At 30.5% G+C, this 15,552-nt stretch overlaps 1 protein-coding gene across 3 annotated transcripts in view; it reads left to right on the forward strand.

Annotated features, from left to right (window-relative positions):
• LOC148304510 (uncharacterized) overlaps positions 1 to 15,552 on the forward strand; it is a 178,121-nt gene that overhangs the window by 25,076 nt on the left and 137,493 nt on the right. For all 3 annotated transcript variants that reach the window (XR_015838339.1, XM_088268231.1, XM_088268232.1), the window contains exon 4: positions 1,315 to 1,410. Coding sequence is in view for 2 of the 3 variants with exons in the window: in XM_088268231.1 (XP_088124357.1) it covers positions 1,315 to 1,410 (96 nt within the window). In the remaining variant the exon portion in view is untranslated. The remainder of the gene's footprint in view (positions 1 to 1,314; positions 1,411 to 15,552) is intronic.

Here is a 15,552-nt window from a genome sequence, read left to right on the forward strand (position 1 = left end):
TTTAGGGAAATGATGTAATCGCGTCTATGAATTATTAAATGGCTTATACGAAGAAAGTTCAATCATTCGAGTTGCACCTGTGTCTCTGTTGAGATTTCCCAAATGTGCTTATAATATGTAAGATAATTACATACTAAGATTTCATAGGAATATTTAACACGTTTCGAAGTGAATATTCGAGGCTATGAATGTTTGATAACCCTTTGAAACTTTTCGTGAAGGATTTCAACGCCTCGCATAAATCACATATCGTAGAAACGATTTATTTGCAGGTGTTTTTAAGGGATCGTTTTTTTTATATTTACCTATAGTTAATTTAATTTTTTTGACAATATTTTGAGTGTGTCCAAATACTTGTTTACAAATATGGTTTTTCTCCACGTAGGAATTATTTTAACATTTTGAATCTCAACGTAGATGAAGAAAAATATAAATGTCTGGGTGTTATTATTATTATTAAGTGATCATACATTACACACGTGCAACATTCTCCATTCTACCCAAGAATGACAACCACACTACTCAATTTTTTGGAACTCCTGCATACATATCTTGATCAATCTCGTGACGCAATGCATATCATTTCACTACAGCCATCTTTGTATGTAGAATTTGTGAAAAATTTTATTTCACAGAGACGCTTTTATTTGTACACAAGATCCGAACCTTGATTGCAATAAAAACGTCTAATAATTCCTTTTTTGTGTTCAAAATGTAAAAATAACCAAGTAAATAAAATTCAGATGTCTAAACAGGTATTTGGACACACTCAAAAAGCTGTAAATAAAAATAAACAAAAAAATAAAATACAAAATTGCTTACAACTTGTAAAAAGTGGCTAATGAATATGGTTTTGTTTCGCGGTTTATTTTTTTTCACAACATTTTGAGTGTGTCCAAATACTTGTTCACAAAATCTGGATTATCTCCAATTACAGGATTTATTTTCATATTATTTTTTGACATGTCATCGAAGATGAAGAAGAATATGGAAGTCTGGGCATTTACGGGGCTGACGACCGTCTAGGCTGGTTTCAGTGATCACTATACACACGTGTAGCATTTACCAATTCTACCTATTATTGACAACCACACTAATCAAATTCTTGGAAGTTCTGTATATATGAACCAATTTTGAAACAATATTCTTGAATCACTAGAACTTTACTAGAGACATCTATTGGTGAGATGAAAAGAAGCTTTTTATTGCAAAGTGAACACTTAAACCAGCCTATGACGGTCGTCATAGGCTGGTTTAAGTGTTTATAATTTTTTTTAAATAAAATGAATTATGGAACCTTATTTTATATTCCAGTTGGAGGAAGTAAAGTCGAAGGAGCGTCAAATAGAGCAGTTGAAGAAAGGCATCAAAGTTACTCCGACTCCGACGCCCCCAAAAGGTCCTGCAAAGGTATGATCATTATTCTTCTTCTTTTTTAACCATATCCGCTCTCTATGTGGGGCATGTGGAGTCCACAATCTGTCTCCAAGCCCTTCTGTCGGCAGTCAGCTTCCTTGCATCCTCCCAAGTCAGATCCGGATCCCGAATATCAGACGAAAGGCGCTGACGAATTGTCAGAAGAGATGTCCTGGGCAACGCGAAGTTGATGTATAAGATACAAGCTTGATTAAGGCTCTCGGGATTGATTTAAATCATTATTGTTACTATTCTTTTCGAATCAGATTATGGCGTGAAGAAAATATCATTTTTTCTTTAATGTGTTTCGCAGATACTTTGTGGAACAATTTATGAACTTTATAAAATTAAACATCTTTGTTTTAAACACTTTTTTATTATTAGTGCACTTTAACCTACCGGTTTCGATAAGAACCTTGTCATCATAAGGGATTATTAAATTCTAAAACATTAAAATACTCATAATTAATTACATTTCCTTACCAAAAACTAAATCCTTAATGTTATTATGCATTGCGTAGCAACTCCAAATAACAACTAATGGAATCACCCAAAAAAACAGTATGAAGCCGCTATGACAAGGTTTCGACAAGGTTCTTGTCAAAACCGGTAGGTTAAAGTGTACTAATAATAAAAAAGTGGTTAAAACAAAGTTGTTTAATTTAATAAATATCATGGAATTTGTTATTCAATTATAAGCGTTTTAAATAACCTGATAATGTGCTGTAGGGTTTATTCATTACATTTTTTTATAATCTTTCAAGTATTTGACGTCAATATGTCTCACCTATTTTTCATCATATTTCTACTTTAGTACTACTGTTAGCATTGTCATAATATGTCCATGACTGTTTTTTCTTTCATTCTGTTTTGTGTATGTACTTTCAACATTAGTTTTTCGTCAATTATTTACAACCTCTCTAGTCAATGACGTTTAAGTATTTGTATACAATAATAAATAATTAAAAATAATAAATTATAATCATATTTTACTCAGCATCAACTTCAAATTACTTTATAATACCGGTTTGCGGTCTGTATCTTAAATTTACCTACATATTATACGTACTTATTATGTTTATTTATTAGTTTATATCAAGGAGAGAGTTTTATCTTAAATAAACTAATAAAAATTCATACACACCAGTTTTTACTAGTGCATTGTTAACAAAAACTTTGAAAATCCCTTAATAAGTATTAAACTAGTAAAATATATACTTTTTTGGAAGATTTTTATCAAATGTAAATTTTATAGGTAGGTTCAATCGTCAAACGTAGTACCTACCTATTATATGTTAGTGCAGCAACTGAAATGTATGGAAAATATAAATTATAAAATACAATTGAATTCGATCGTCCATGTCTTCTCTACCATTAATGTAGTAATGTATTTATTTACATAAAATTCCTACTTTTCTTTATTTCATACATGGTACATTACCTGAACTAACAAACGTTAATGAATTTATTGTGGTAATTTGAAGACGCAGTAATCTTTTTATAGGCTTACAGATTTATGTACCGAGAAATTTATTTACAATCTCCAAATCTACATATCTACATACGCTCATTTGTTTCTATGTTTGTAAATTCGGAAGCGCGATTCGCGTTGAAAAGAGATATGTCGGAACAGTTGTTCATACATTAATGTACAGTTTGGGTTAACGAGCCACTCAGAGTCGTACGAAATGTTTTACTGTCGGAATTTCCATAATTATCAATATCTCACGTATTGAGATTTATACAACTCGAATGCTGGTAAACATGGCGGCAGAGTTACAAAGGAGACGCAAATCAATTCTCAGTTTCATGCTGATTTCTAATTATTAATTATCAACTGGTCAGATTATAAGCTGAAAATAATGAAACGAAAATTATATTTCTGGCGTTTCTTATGTATGTGATTATAATCCAGGATTCGGACTTCACATATAATTGAAAGAGTTTCTGCTCAATAAAAAGCTTCTTTCATCTCACAATAGATGTCTCTAGTGAAGTTCTAGCGATTCAATAACAGTGTTTCTGAATTGGTTCATATATAAAGAACTTCCAAGAATTTGAGTAGTGCGGTCGTCAATAATGGGTACAATTGATAAATGTTACACGTGTGTAAAGTGACCACTTAAACTTAGTGATCGTCATAGGCTGGTGCCTATGACGATCGTCAGCCCCGTAAATGCCCAGACTTCCATATTCTTCTTCATCTTTGATGAGATGTCAAAAAATAATATGTATTACGAGTGCATGAGACACAAAACCAAGAGTAGAATTTAGTTATTCTAGGAATGTAACATGAGTATACACAATTATGGTATCTCTTTGTTATTGTTTTCTATTTATTTAGAATAGAGACAGTAAAGATTTGTGAACAAGTATTTGGACACACTAAAAATGTTGTAATTATTAATTATTTATTTATGTACAACATTTTGAGTGTGTCCAAATACTTGTTCACAAAATCTGGATTATCTCCAATTACAGGAGTTATTTTCATATTCTTTTATTTTATTATTATTTTTTTAAATAATATGAAAAGAACTCCTGTAATTGGAGATAATCCAGATTTTGTGAACAAGTATTTGGACACACTCAAAATGTTGTAAATAAATTATCTGGTCAAATTATAAGCTTAAATAATAAAAATGAAAATGGTATATTCTGGCGTTTCTCATGTGTGTGATCATAATCCAGGATTCGGACCTCACATACTAATATAAGAGTTTCTGCTTAGTAAAAAGCTTCTTATATCTCACCAATAGATATCTATAGTGAAGTTCTAGTGATTCAAGAACAAGGTTTCTAAATTGGTTCATATATATAGAACTTCCAAGAATGTAGTGTGGTTGTCAATAATGGGTAGAATTGGTGAATGTTACACGTCTGTAAAGTGATCACTTAAACAAGCCTATGACGGTCGTCAGCCCCGTAAATACCCATATTCTTCTTCATCTTTGATGAGATGTCAAAAAATAATATTTATATATGTGTAAGACTGAAAATATCGCGAGGTGGGGACAACGACGGAAACTACTTTAAGGTGGTATGGACATGAGGAGCAAATGGATAACTAGATAATGACTAAGAAAGTATGTTTAGTAATGGTTCAGAGCTTCTTGAAGGTTATCGGGGAAGATGCATTTTTCACGTGCAGAGGTGATTCATTCCATGGTCGGATTGGACGGAAAAGGGATTACCAAAGATTGATGTGTTATGTTGAGAAATGGAAAGCGTTCTCTCCTGAGAAGAACGAAGCAATAAACCATTCTCGGAAGCTGTTTAATGTACGGTTAAAAATTTGGCTGATATAACCAAACAATAGAGGTATTTTTTTAAAATACGATTGTATAATAGGAAAATAAATCAAAACTTATCGGTAGGTAGTGCAACATTTTGAATGAGCATCACAAATCACCTAACAAATATTTGAACAAAAAAGGATAACACTCTCCTTATCATTCATCGTTCACTTTGTGTAATACCACTTTTATAAACACTTTTTCGCAACTACCGGTTTCGAAATAATCATTCCATCATCAGGTCATTAAAATACATATAACTCTAATAGTTTGACATTTGTAAAAAAAAAAAATGTACAAATGTCATACCGTAATAATTTAATTTTAATGACCTGATGATGCTTAGCATACCACAATGTCAACGATGCTTTTAATATACAAAATATTTTTAAAAAAAAGACAAGAAAAATAGTTGGTAATGCAAAGCAATCATTTCCCTTTTAAAAAATGCATAAAATGCGAATTTAATATCATCCTTCTGTTTTTGTGAAATATAAACTCAACAAGCCCATATTTACAGTTTAAACCCCCTCTCTTTACTTTTCTTCTAACCCTTATTTAAATTTAAGAGCTAGGTTCTTGTCTGTGTAGCACCTTCCACCGAGGAGTTTCACTTGGTTTAATCCCAGCAATGACTGTTCCTGATTGACCCACAATAGTATATCCTTCCTGCTTCCAACACATATTGAAATAAAACATGTTTTTTTGCTAGAAGAAACGAAAATCCACTTAATGATCTATAAACCTTGTACGTAATAAGCAAGGTGAATGATAATGCAACTCCCATCTAAAAAAAGCACCTTTCATCGATATGTTTAAAATTCTTGAGGTATTTTTTTGATGTAACCATTATATGTGTCGCTTCTTTCAAAATCCGACAGATCCATGTAAGTCGATTTTATTTAAAAATGCAAAATTATCCGCGTAATATTTATGTTTCAAAGATTTGTCTATCTTTAGATAGAATATTATGAAATATAGGATTTTCGCATTTTTTTGGATTTTTTTCAGTATTTTAAAAAAAATCACGAGACACAAACCGTTGATGACGTCATCTTAATTTTTGACTTCTGATTGGCCGATATGGGTCTTATGGCAAGATCCATGAATATAGTGGAATTTGAAATACAACGCTGTTTTTGAGTATTTTTAGCAGAGTTTTCAAGTATTTAAATATTTTAAACAATAAAACCCACAATTGGTATTCCGATGGAGTATTTATTTTAAAATCTTATAAAATTGGGTCTGGCGGATTTTGAAAGAAGGCGACACATCGCTCACTCCTTTCAAGAACGTCATAAATCAAAATTCGTAAATTTTCAGTTGTGCATGTTTTCGGAATGCCCAGAAAATTTACTATATCCCAGCAGAAGCGGCATATTTTTAACTAAATATTTACCCGCTACAGGGCAGAAAGTGTTGTTTTTGCATTTTGAAGAAAAGGTATTGTTTAATTATTTTTTAAAATATTTAAAGTATTTTTCAAATGGAGAATAAACCTTCAGGTTTTACCTAAAAAGATCTGATGCACAGTAAAAAGTTCAATAAGTGGCTTGATATTTATTTTAAATACATTGTATTATATATTTAATCTTTAAAAACGTTCTCCTGAAAAATCGAGTTTTTTTATTTATGACGTTCTTGAAAGGAGTGAGCGACATATCATCATACAACAAAAGGTATGTTGACTTCCATGTTTTCCTTGTTTAACATTAATTAACAGAATCATCAAGTGTTCTTCTTACCCTCATCCGCACCCAATGGTGCATAAGGCACTGCGTCGTATATAAGCAGTGTTAACCTGATCGTTAAATACATAAAGGGAAGATGACCAGCCCTGCGCTTCAGATACCAGTCCAGGGTAGTATTAAATAAATGTTAGAGTGAAAAATATCTAACATTTATTTTGACCCTCCTTGGAAATCAAAACCGAGACCTCCAGCATGGTAGCCAAACGTGCTATCCACCACACTACGGAAGCGGACAGATCTCTTAAGGCACTTTGATAGTAAGATTTATAATCGCTGGATTCTTTATTACAGCCATTACTATTTTTTTGGGTCATAAACATTAGTTAGTAAATCACATCAAATTCATGATTCATTGATATTTATGTCTGCCATTGAAATTGTCTATCTTTGTAACATAAAACTAGTTTAGCGCAATGAAGAGATGAGTTATCTTTTAAACTTGAATTCATTTAATGAATCATGTGTGCAATCAAAGGCCTTTTAAGAAAGAGAAAGTGAATGAATAAAAAAAGGGCGGCCTATGCTGGATAAGCTGATGTACGTATTTAGAAGAAAATTACCAGAAATAATTCATAATCTTTTATAAATTTAAATTTCACTTGGTAAATACAATTATTATGGAAGTATTTACCAAATAAATACTATTTTTTAAATGGAGAGATATTATCACAATGTGACACTCAAATCAATTAACGAAATCATTTTTTTATTTGATAAATATTAATGTACATACATACTATCGACTTCATTTAGACCCAGTATACGCTGAGTAGCAACTTTATTTTCTCCAAATCCATGTAACATTTTACGTAGGTAATTGATTGTGTCTGAAAACACCGTTTTTATATTGAACACTTAAGTTTTCCTTCGAAATAATATATATATATATATATATATATATATATATATATATATATATATATATATATATATATATATATATATATATATATATATATATATATATATATATATATATATATATATATATATATATATATGTGTTCGAAAAAAGAGTTATTGAAAGGTAAGGAGTAAAAAAAACGTATTTAAAAATATATTTTTATAAATAAAATCTAAAAAAAACAATATTCATACACTAAAAAAATCTGGCGTGAAGAGACGGGTGACCTCACTGGTGGTCGGCCGATAGTTAAATTCTGTATTTTTGCGAATACCCCCTAATATTTATCTATGAGTTTTATTCAAAACGCATATTGGGACAATTACGAAGTGTGACATTTATACACATGTACAGACCCACATCCATATAAACAAATAAAAACACATGCATGTACAAAAATATTCATAATATACCGCAATAAAAAGTAAAAAATATTAATATGTAAGGAAAAACAATGAATCAAATAAAACAATAATATAAAGGCTAACCCCAATTTGTGAAATTCTCTAAAAAAAAATTACCAATATTTATCAGGGATTGTTTTTTTGCGATAAGGAGTTAACTGTGTTTGGGCAATGTACTGTAGAGAATTACAGTAAAACCTCCTTTAACGTAGGAGTAGGTACCGCATCATCTGAGGGAATATTATAAGTGGTTAATATTTAAAATAGTATTTTTACAATCAACGGAAAAGACTGAAATGAGTCATTTAAAATTTAAATAGAATTTAAAAACTTTAATCCCCTACAACGTTCCCATTAATAATGCGGTACCTAACTCAGCGTTATAGGAGGTTTACTGTAATTCTTAATTAAGTTAATTTGATTGAATTTCTTATGATATTTGAAAAGAAACCTCCTTTACATATATAAATACATATATAATTTATATTTAAAACTTCTCAGTTGACAGTTTTGGTACATTACGTCTTCTTAATTGAAAGATCGTATTTTGTCTCCAATTGAAAAAAAAACACATCGTCCGAAATGATTTTCACACTCTCCAACACCAAATCAGTAAGAGCGCTTGTGCACTACAGGAATTTTACCGTCCGGCAGTCCGGTTAGCATGATAAAACGGATGATTGGCTTGGATTGGCTTGTGCTTTCGGCCGTCTTTCTTCAGATCGGTGCGTGATCACGGTGCGCATAAATTCGATCACGCTAAACTGTCGTAGGTCGCTTTTATTAAAAAAAACGGACTGCCGGACGGTAAAATTCCGTGAAGTGCACAAGCGCTCTAACTCCGAACAAATTCTCAGAAAATGAATTCATTTTTCTTGGAATAATAAAGAAATCAACATTCTCTCAAACAGGTAGGTACTTATTTACCATTTTAAAAGATTCTGAGAGCTGAGTTTAAATTTTGCTCGTATACATGAGATTTAGTATTCAAGTTGGTACCCGAGATTGATTATTTCGAGTGAAGGAAACGAAACAGACATCGCACATGTATATCGTGAATGATGATGAAGTGACTAATGCACTTAGCACTTAAACATTTGGTGCCTACTCTTAAGTATGTGCATTCATTTATTTTATTATTGCACCTTCTGTCGAAACACGGGGAGAGGAAACAATACTAATCATATGCATTATTAATATTCGACGAGCTTCTCAAATACTTGTTATGCGAATGTTTGTCGTACGTGATTTTAATGAAGAGCTTTTGACATAAAGCGCTCGTGTGATAGGTACACACATTTTGATAATAACAGACAAGAATTCAAATGACAAATACAATATAATAATTAAAATGTAACTTTGTTACATTTTGTTTAATAACTAAACAAATATTTTATTATAACTTAATTAGAATGTCTACCGGTTTCGAAGCTAACCGGTTATTTATCAAGACTGATTAGGTATTAATCAGTTATATTAGTATTAATAAGTCTTGATAAAGGAGCGGTTAGCTTCGAAACCGGTAAACATTATAATTAAGTTATAATAAAATATTTATAGTGATTTTAAAACAAAGTTACATTTTAATTATAAAAAGATAAATCGCAAAGTTAGTGCTTCAAATATAAATTATATATAAATATAATAGTCAAAAAAATAGTAAGATTAATTTTTTGTACTGACATTTCTTGGTAAAACAAAATTTTCTAAAAAATAATAACAACTATGTTTATAGTTTTTTTTCATACATATTGTATTTGAACAGTGACCGGGTTTCGTCGTTACCGACATCATCAGACTGGTGGGACTAAATTCTATGTTATATACACAACTAGGCCGTGGTTGAAAACCTTGATTCTTTTTTCTGACATAATGAATTTAAAATTTTCAAATCACATTTTAATTTCAATTTCAATTTATATTGTAATTTTTTTACATCTCAACGTAGATGAAGAATAATATGGAAATCTGAGTATTTATAGGGCTTATGACCTATCATAGGCTGATTAAGTGATCACTTTAAACAAGTGCAACATTCACTATTCTACCTATGATTGACAACCATAATACTCAAATCTTTGGAACTCTTAGATATTACACGGTACATATGATTTCACAACAGCAATCTATCAGCTAGCTATCTATATCAATTTATGTTGAGATGTCAATATAGTGTAAAAATGTAAAAATTGTGGAGAAAACTCAGATTCGTGAACAAGTATTTGGACACACAAAAAATGTTAGGAATTCATATTGTCATAGTAATTTTCTCTCTCTCGGTTTGCAAAGAAAAAACTTAAAATTTCTAAATATCAAATACGTCATTTTATAGTTTGGTACATATAGTATAGGATGATTTCTTATAAGAAACTTAAATCGATTAATACAACCATAAAAATCTGCCAGATTACCGTTTTCAAAGCCAAATTATTAAAATTACACGTATGTTTAACGTCCGGAAAAGACGTAAGTATTAAATAACGTAACATTTTCGTATAATTTCGAAATCAGACCGTTAAAAATAATTGGCACCTTCAGCAATCGTTAGCTTTCATCCTCAGCCCCGCGGCGCTTTCTCACGATTCATTTACATACGCGAGAGGAACCGATCACCCATCCCACAAAGCGCGTGCACCTACTACATACTTGCAATACATACGGTTCGATGTTAATCTATTGATTCCGCTTCTTTTGTGGAACTTACCCTTTTTTTTCTTTTGTGGAACTTACCCTTCTTTTTACCCTTTTTTTTACCACCAAATTACTATTGTTTATATATGTGTTTAACCTGCACCTTTATTGTTTCTGTAAGCTTGTTGTGTTCTCATCTAATTGATGAAAAACATCAAAACTATCTGTATTGCACTGTATTTCGTTTATTGTAATATGTTTTTCATTGTTTGTGAACCGTAAATAAATAAAATAAAATAAAATAAAAAACATTCGAGCCCATACGAAACTGATATCGCTTGCGTCATATGACAGAGATAACAGTTTCATCGTTACATATTCTAAAAACAGATCAAACGTGCCTCGTATCAAGTTGTTCAGATATGCTGGCGTACCACGCGAAAAATGGGTATCTATACATACGTAGAAGACAAAACAAAGCGAGTAGCCCAAGTTAAAAGTTCATATACAGTGGAACCTCTCATAAGGAGCACCTCTCATTACGAGTAATTCACATAACGAGAAAAAAGGGAAAAAGTTGTTCCCTTAACGAGCGATATTTCGCATAGTGGGTTACAGAGAAATAGTGCATGGGGCGCTGCATTTCATCGATGCAGTGTTATCATGATGTTTAATTGCGTGAAGGCAAGGGTGATAGGGTGTAGGTACCAAAGTGATATTAATCAAATATAAGAGTGCGAATCACTTAAGCTGGACGACGACATGTCGTTTGGTTTGTAAATGCTTTGATTTTCATATGTTACATTCATTTCAGTAACTTCATCTGTGTTGATGTATTTATTGTGAAAAGTTAACTGATATATTCATTTCGTATTTATAGTATATGTAATTTGTTTACTTACTTATGTCTTTCGTTTTATCAATTAATATATTTACACACAAATGAACATATATTTACATATATTCAGGGTTTTTTTTAAACCAAGAAGGTCCCGAAACTCACATCATGTCAAGTTTTTAACAAAAAAAATATAAATATATATATTATAAATAACTCCTGTAATTGGAGATAATCCAGATTTTGTGAACAAGTATTTGGACACACTCAAAATGTTGTAAATATATATAAATACAAATATGTATATATATATATATATATATATATATATATATATATATATATATATATATATATATATATATATATATATATATATATATATATATATATATATATATATATATATATTCAAATATCTACAACATTTTGAGTGTGTCCAAATACTTGTTCACAAAATCTGGATTATCTCCAATTACAGGAGTCATTTTCATATCATTTTTTGACATCTCATCAAAGATGAAGAAGAATATGGAAGTCTGGGCATTTACGGGGCTGACGACCGTCATAGGCTGGTTTAAGTGATCACTTTACACTCTTATATTAGTATGTGAGGTCCGAATCCTGGATTATAATCACACACATGAGAAACGACAGAAAATACCATTTTCATTTTGATTAATAAAGCTTATAATTTGACCTGATAATTTATTTACAACATTTTGAGTGTATCCAAATACTTGTTCACAAAATCTGGATTATCTCCGATTTCTGCTTAATAAAAAACTTCTTTACAACTCACCAATAGATGTCTCTAGCGAAGTTCTAGTGATTCAAGAACAAGGTTTCTAAATTCGTTCATATATATAGAACTTCCAAGAATTTGAGGAGTGTGGTTGTCAATAATGGGTAGAATTGGTGAATGTTACACGTGTGTAAAGTGATCACTTAAACCAGCCTATGACGGTCGTCAGCCCCGTAAATGCCCAGACTTCCATGTTCTTCTTCATCTTTGATGAGATGTCAAAAAATAATATTCAAATATCATTTAAATATTAATTACTATGCCATATTTTATCCTTTTAATGATTTTTAAAAACATGGATTGCAATTACGTAAGCGCAAACATTGTTTCGTCTTATTGATTTTGAAAATAAAATAAAAAAAATGAAAAAAAAACTATTTGAGAAAAAAGGTGAAAAACTATTTGTGAAAAAAATCGCCGTTCCATGGAAAAAAAGCCCTGCAAATATTAATTAACGATATGTAAATGATATGATTGTTTTGATATATTATATGTTCTGAATAATATTTTTTAATTCAAATTTAAACCTTGAACCTATGCTTTTCAATTGCATTATACTGTCAATAAGAAATAGAAAAAAATAAATAACAAAATAAAAATAAAATACAACAAAAAATAGAAACAAGATATCAAAGACTGCTGAGATTTTAACCATGTATCTGGAGGTACAGCCGAATGAATCATCATTGGTCCATGTAATTTGGGGAGATAATGCCGTGGAATTTACCCGGGGGCTCCTCTGAATCACGCCACCAGGCATACCGACCCAAAAATAAAACAATCCCTCATGAGAAACACGCAGATGAATGGGGGCGGTAACTTTTCGAAGCAGTATCTCCAATTTTTTTTCAGACCTTAAATTCCGTACTCGTACTACTTTTTATTTTATCTACTGAGGAAGCTTTACATGAGCAAGAACCATAATAATTATCAAATGTTCAATAAGATATTAGGAAATAATTTGACTCAAATACATTTTTTTTAAACATTTTTTTCTTAAATAAATATACCTACACACATATATATACAATATATATATATATATATATATATATATATATATATATATATATATATATATATATATATATATATATATATATATATATATATATGTGTGTGTATATATATATATATATATATATATATATATATATATATATATATATATATATATATATATATATATATGTATATATATATATATATATATATATATATATATATATATATATATATATATATATATATATATATATATATATATATATATATATATATATATATATATATATATGTGGAGTTCTTTTTACATACGTTTTTTTAAAGATGATATACATACAAAACAAGAATGAAAAATTAAGTTTATAAACATTGTATTTCTTTACTCAATAAAATATTTTCAATAAATTCCTTTCATTTGATTCATACGCAATGCATACAATATTTTTTGCTTATATCTATTTTAGTAGGAAACATTATTTCAAATGCAGTTTTTAAATAAGGTTATAAAATTAGTTTCTAACTGCCGATGAGTCAATTAAATATTTTGGTATTTTTTTTCCTTATTATATTGGTTGTTCGACCCAATTGAAAAGCAGAACGGATTATTGATATACATATATACGGCTACATAGCATTATAGATTTGGCAGAAACTTGACCTATCAAACAACTACATATTTAATATATATGTATACACAGATAGATACTCGTACCTATAAAACATTAGGGTGGGCCGATGATTATACGAATTATATTTTTGCAATAGTGAATGGTCAATATACCTTTTATCTTAATTATCATCTGTGGTTATAAAAAAACGTTGATTATCACGGTCACAGTCAAAACAGAATACGAATTTTTAGGTTATACCGTGTAATATAACCTCCTAACGGCGTTTTGGGCACTCTTACTCTTATGTTCGTACTTCAAAGCACTGTGTTAGATACAAAAAATGTGCCATTATTAAAAGATAAGGTATATAGGTGGGCGAACGGTTGGTTTATATATTACGTGGGATATATTACCTAAAATATTATACGAGTTTTGTCAACTGTAATTTTTTAAATATTTATGAAAAAAAAAGATTAAATGTTTAGGCGGAGACTGACCGGAGCGTTTCGTCGTAACGTAACACGTTACGATGTGAGCATTCAGGCAGTCAGTACACCGAGCCGAACGCTCCATCCATAGTTTCGGATGCTCGCTGATGCTCGCCGCGAGCGATGTTACGACGTTATGTTACGACGAAATGCTCCCGGTCAGTCTCCACCTTTTGAGTTTAAGCCTTTATTTATATATTTTAATCCGAACCAAATTCCTATTTTATCAAAATTTTCAAATGTTACCAGAAAATCACATGCGTTTTAAAAAACATGTTTATATTATATGAGATAAATTTACCATAAACATAAGTAATATATAATCGTAAAAAAATATAAGATACATAATCCAGTTGTGATATAAAGAAAGAACGCAATTCTGAGATGAGCGTTTTCGATAAAATTAAGAAAGATATGTTTATGTTGGTATGTGAATCGAATGGGTGAAGAAAGGATAGTTAAACAAAATTTTGTGGCAAATGTGGTTAGTAAAAGAAGCAGAGGAAAATGGAGTAAAACTTAATTTCAAATACTTGAAATCGGTCAGGTCAGGAGTTGGAATAATCGGCGGGTATGTACGAGGAGATGCGTGAATGTGGAAACGGCTAAGATTATTTGCAAAGACAGATTGGTATGGCGTTCTATTCTCTCTGCCTTCCCCTGTGGGGTGATGGTAAAATAGTTTGTTCGTTATATACTAGAAACTCTTTATAAACATTTATTTGCATACTTATATAATTTTGAATAAAATATCATTTTAGCAAATTTCTTGTGGGTGATTGGCATTTATATCGGAATTCATTCCGAACAAGAAATATAAGAATTCACTTTATATTAAAAAATTATTCCTTTCCTCAAAGAAGAATATGCTTTCCGAGAGTTTCGACCCACCTTAATACATATGTTTGACCGTAGTCGTGTTTACCAGAAGTACTTAATATTTTAATATGAAGAAGTGTGCCGCGTGGGTGGAATATTGTGACCTCTTCTAGATTTCTATAGACATAGGCAGATAGGTGGATGGGCACAGGTTCACACAAAACTGTTCATACTTTTGAGGTCAAAACCACCAGTTCTAAGCGAAGAAAGCAAGACATAGAACGCTAGAACGCTATTAGCATTATATGTAAACAACATTTTGAGTGTGTACACTTGTTCACATATCTGGATTATCTTCAATTATAGGAGTTGTTTTGTGTAAAATGTATCACTTAAAACAGCCTATGAAGGTCGCAAGCCCTCTAAATGCTCAGACCTCCATATTTTTCTTTATCTATGTTGAGATGTTAAAAAATAAAATGTTAACAAAGTTAAATATTTTTGACATCCCAACATAGATGATAGGAAGTCTCAGCATTTACTGGATTCACGACCTGTCACAGGCTGGTTAAGTAATCGTTTTC

This window comes from Brachycentrus maculatus, unplaced genomic scaffold (genome assembly GCF_059751285.1).
Source record: "Brachycentrus maculatus isolate JH-2025_06_01 unplaced genomic scaffold, ASM5975128v1 h1tg000315l, whole genome shotgun sequence".
Taxonomy (NCBI): domain Eukaryota; kingdom Metazoa; phylum Arthropoda; class Insecta; order Trichoptera; family Brachycentridae; genus Brachycentrus; species Brachycentrus maculatus.